The sequence below is a fragment of the Priapulus caudatus genome, unplaced genomic scaffold (assembly GCF_000485595.1).
Source record: "Priapulus caudatus unplaced genomic scaffold, Priapulus_caudatus-5.0.1 Scaffold18, whole genome shotgun sequence".
Lineage (NCBI taxonomy): Eukaryota > Metazoa > Priapulida > Priapulimorpha > Priapulimorphida > Priapulidae > Priapulus > Priapulus caudatus.
Genome location: NW_014577079.1, coordinates 490,713 through 494,361, shown reverse-complemented (window position 1 = coordinate 494,361; position 3,649 = coordinate 490,713). Strand labels below are relative to the sequence as shown.

Genomic DNA, 3,649 nt, shown 5'->3' with positions numbered 1-3,649 from the left:
CACGCGTGCGTGTGTGCGTGTGTGCGTGCGTGCGTGCGTGCGTGCGTGCGTGCGTGCGTGCGTGTGTGTGTGTGTGTGTGTGTGTGTGTGTGATATGCAATATGTATATATGGATGAGTAATGAATCTAATCGCGTATAAATATTTGTCAGGGTATTCATTTCCCATTCTGAGTGTGCGGCTTCAATACATATATTATCATAAAATCTCTCAAATTATATTTGCCATTTCAACACTTAGAGGATACTACTACTAGGAACTCAAACCAGGCGAGTTTGTGTGCAATTGGAAAATTATATTCGATATTTTTGCAATTATTTTGTCTAGATAGTGAATATAAAGTGGCTAGGAATGATACATATATTTTTTGCCTGCTTTGAGAATGTCTTGCCCATATTTGGGGCATTTATTATTGTTTTGAGGAAGCTTCAATGATGGCAAAATGAAACATACAGCATCACACAGTCAATCGCACTGGGACAAATCCTCTAATGGTCTTTCTTGCTCTCTCTTATCCTCCCTCTCTCCCTCCCTATCATCCCTCCTTCCCTCTTACCCTCCCTCCCTCCCTCCCTCCCTCTTACCATTCGTTCCTCCATTATTTCTGCTGTCTCTCTTCCTCTGTCTCCCTCCCTCCTCGGTCTCTCTCCCTCTTTTTTGTTCTTTCTTTCTCTCACTTTCTCTCTCTCTCTCTTTCTCTCTCTCTCTGTGAGATATATTAGACTGATAATTATTGTATCCCCCGTGACGAAGTCGGCGGGGATACTATGGTTTCATGTCTGGCCAGCAGTCGCCGCCGCCACTCGGCGCTGCCGCAGAGACTTTCCCTTCTGTTCTATAACTCGACCCCTAATTGACCTAGCGTGACCAAACATGGTCTACTTACACATCTTGGGGAGAAGGTGCGCAGCGTACCAAAACCAGCTCAATGCGACCTTTATTTGATCTTGACCTTGACCTTGACTATATTTCCCTTCCGCTCTATAACTCGGCCCCTAATTGACCTAGCGCGACCAAACTTGGTATACTTACAAATCTTGGGGAGAATGTGTGTCGCGTGCCAAAACCACGTCACTGCGGTTTTTATTTCATCTTGACCTTGACCTTGATCATATTTCTCTTCTGCTCTATAACTCGGCCCCTAATTGACCTAGCGCAACCAAACTTGTTATACTTACACATCTTGGGGAGAAGGTGTGTCGCGTACCGAAACCAGGTCACTCCAACCTTTATTTGACATTGACCTTGACCTTGACCTTGATCATATTTCCCTTCTGCTCTATAACTCGGTCCCTAATTGACCTAGCGCGAGCAAACTTCGTATACTTGCACATCTTGGGGAGAAGGTGTGTCGCGTATCAAAACCCCTAAGACAACCAATTTTAACATACTTGCACATCTCAGGCAGATGAGTTGTGTAACAAACCTTTGTCTTTGTGACTTATTTAACTTTACCTACCTTAGACCTACGTCCTAACAGAGATATTTCATTCATACTAGATCACAGGGGATACATTTAGTTGGCGACAACTGCCCTTTCTAGTTTATATGAGAAACGAAACTTTAATAATAAATCTTTGCTTAGTATAATGAAATGTTTTCTGAAGCTTCACTGTTGGACTGGGCAACTCTCTCTATCTCTCCCTTCCTCTCTCTCTCTCTCTCTCCCTCTCTCACGCGCACACGCGAGTTGCTACTTCATTGTCACATGCACAGTGTGAGACCTCAACTTAGTGCCTGCTTCTTCTGCAGGTCTGTCAAAAGGTGTTGGCTTCATCAGATTCGACCAGCGAAATGAGGCGGAGCTCGCCATCAAGAAGCTGAACGGCAGCGTACCAGAGGGCGCCACCGAGCCGATAACGGTCAAGTTCGCCAACAACCCGAGCAACAACAACAAGAACATGCTGCCGCTGCCGGCCGCCTACCTTACGGCCGCGCAACGCCGCTTCCCGGGACCGATCCACCATCCGGCCGGCCGATTCAGGTTAGATCGAATGTCCAGCTTTCCCCCCAACGGTGTGCATTAGTCATGGTCTTCTGCTCTCAGACCTAATGCCCAGCTCATCTCCCCTCCCATCATGTTAGATTCGACGCCTTTCCCTCCCCTGTGATGTCTCTCCCTTGCACGCCTCCCTTGTTGTTAGTTTCCTACTTTCCCCTGTGATGTCTCTCTCTCACACGCCTCGCTTGTTGTTAGTTTCCTACTTTCCCCTGTGATGTCTCTCTCTCACACGCCTCGCTTGTTGTTAGTTTCCTACTTTCCCCTGTGATGTCTCTCCCTCACACGCACCGCCCCTGTTGTCCGTTGTCTGCTCTTCGTGCTGGTGATGTGAACAGTTGGCTGCATCCATACGCATCTATTTCACATGTCTAGATGATTCCCTTCTCTGATATGTTAATTCTACCTTTAGTCCATGCAATTCCCATCTTCCCCGCCAGCCGCTCCTATCTTGATTCCAGATTATTGTTGCTTGAGTGATTGAAGTGGAGAGATATCAGCGCATGATCGATTGAATCCCTCGTATCCTAGGCCTTGATTTTTTTCACCTAGTTTGATTTGTATTTAACATGCCGTATTTTTTGCCGTCGGGAGATATTGGATTTAGTGCCCATCTATCATGTGCGTCAGTAACGTGGTGTTCGTTGGCTGGAAAAGCGGCTTTTTTCGTGGCCTTTCTGCACACAAACACCCACGTTAAGCGCATGAATGATGGAACACCTCGCGGCTTTGCATTGTTTATATCTATATATATATGCGTTCTGTTGATTTTAACGTTGTTATTTTTGTTCTGATTGCATTACTTATTTTCGTGCAAATGAATTCCGATCCTATATTCGGTGGTAATTTTAATTTGTACTTTTTGTTTGTTTCTTATATATGCTAACGAAATGCGCTGGCCTCTGTTTATTGAGCTTCACTTGTTTCGTAGCTGATTTTTGCATGGCTAACTGTGCGTTTTTGTTTTAACTGTTAGCTCAGTCGTCCCTAAAATACGTTTCCGGTAACAAGCAGTGATAAATCGGGTCGGAATTTAAAAACAGAGATAGGTTATGAATTGGTTCGAGCCAAAAATTTGCTTCTGCTCCCAAAATGAGCTGGTTCTCCGTTTTTTTAGCCTGAAAGCCAAGACGGCAATCCTGGACACTTCCTACATTAGGTAAGTGAGGGCTAGCTAGAATGTCACCGAGGTTAGGTCGTAGCAAAAAAAATGTCGTAGGTCGTTTTCTTCGGAGGGCGGGTGGGACCAGCGGGCTGCGAAACGTTACCGGAAACTACCCGTTTGTAGGGATGGCTGCTATTCTGCACACCTAAGCTCGTTACGGGCATGCTACGTCTGCTGCCTGTAGAGTGAGTCATAATGACAACAAGTGTTCTGCTACCCCGATTAAATTGCTGTTGGTGTGTGCGTGTGTGCGTGTGCGCGTCCCTACTCTGCAAGACCGATGTGATACTATATTTTCTGTGTATTGATTTGGTCACTATTTTAAAACGCGTGTGCGGAATTATAATAGTTTAGAAGAGAAGTTTCAGCAATTATTTGCTTCCTGTGTTAAATATGGAGAAAAGTTCAGAAACCAAACGAATGAGAGACAGAGCAAGAGAGACATAGAACAGAGAGAGAGAGAGAGAGAGAGAGAGAGAGAGAGAG

At 45.4% G+C, this 3,649-nt stretch overlaps 1 protein-coding gene across 2 annotated transcripts in view; it reads left to right on the top strand.

Moving 5' to 3' along the window:
- The window catches only part of LOC106811284 (ELAV-like protein 1), a 61,386-nt gene that overhangs the window by 54,831 nt on the left and 2,906 nt on the right, over positions 1-3,649 (top strand). Inside the window, exons 5-6 of one of the 2 annotated variants that reach the window (XM_014814862.1) lie at positions 1,764-1,983; positions 3,116-3,157. In XM_014814862.1, coding sequence (XP_014670348.1) covers positions 1,764-1,983; positions 3,116-3,157 — 262 coding nt within the window. Of the gene's footprint in view, positions 1-1,751; positions 1,984-3,115; positions 3,158-3,649 lie in introns of both variants that reach the window. The other variant, XM_014814855.1, reaches the window with a different exon arrangement.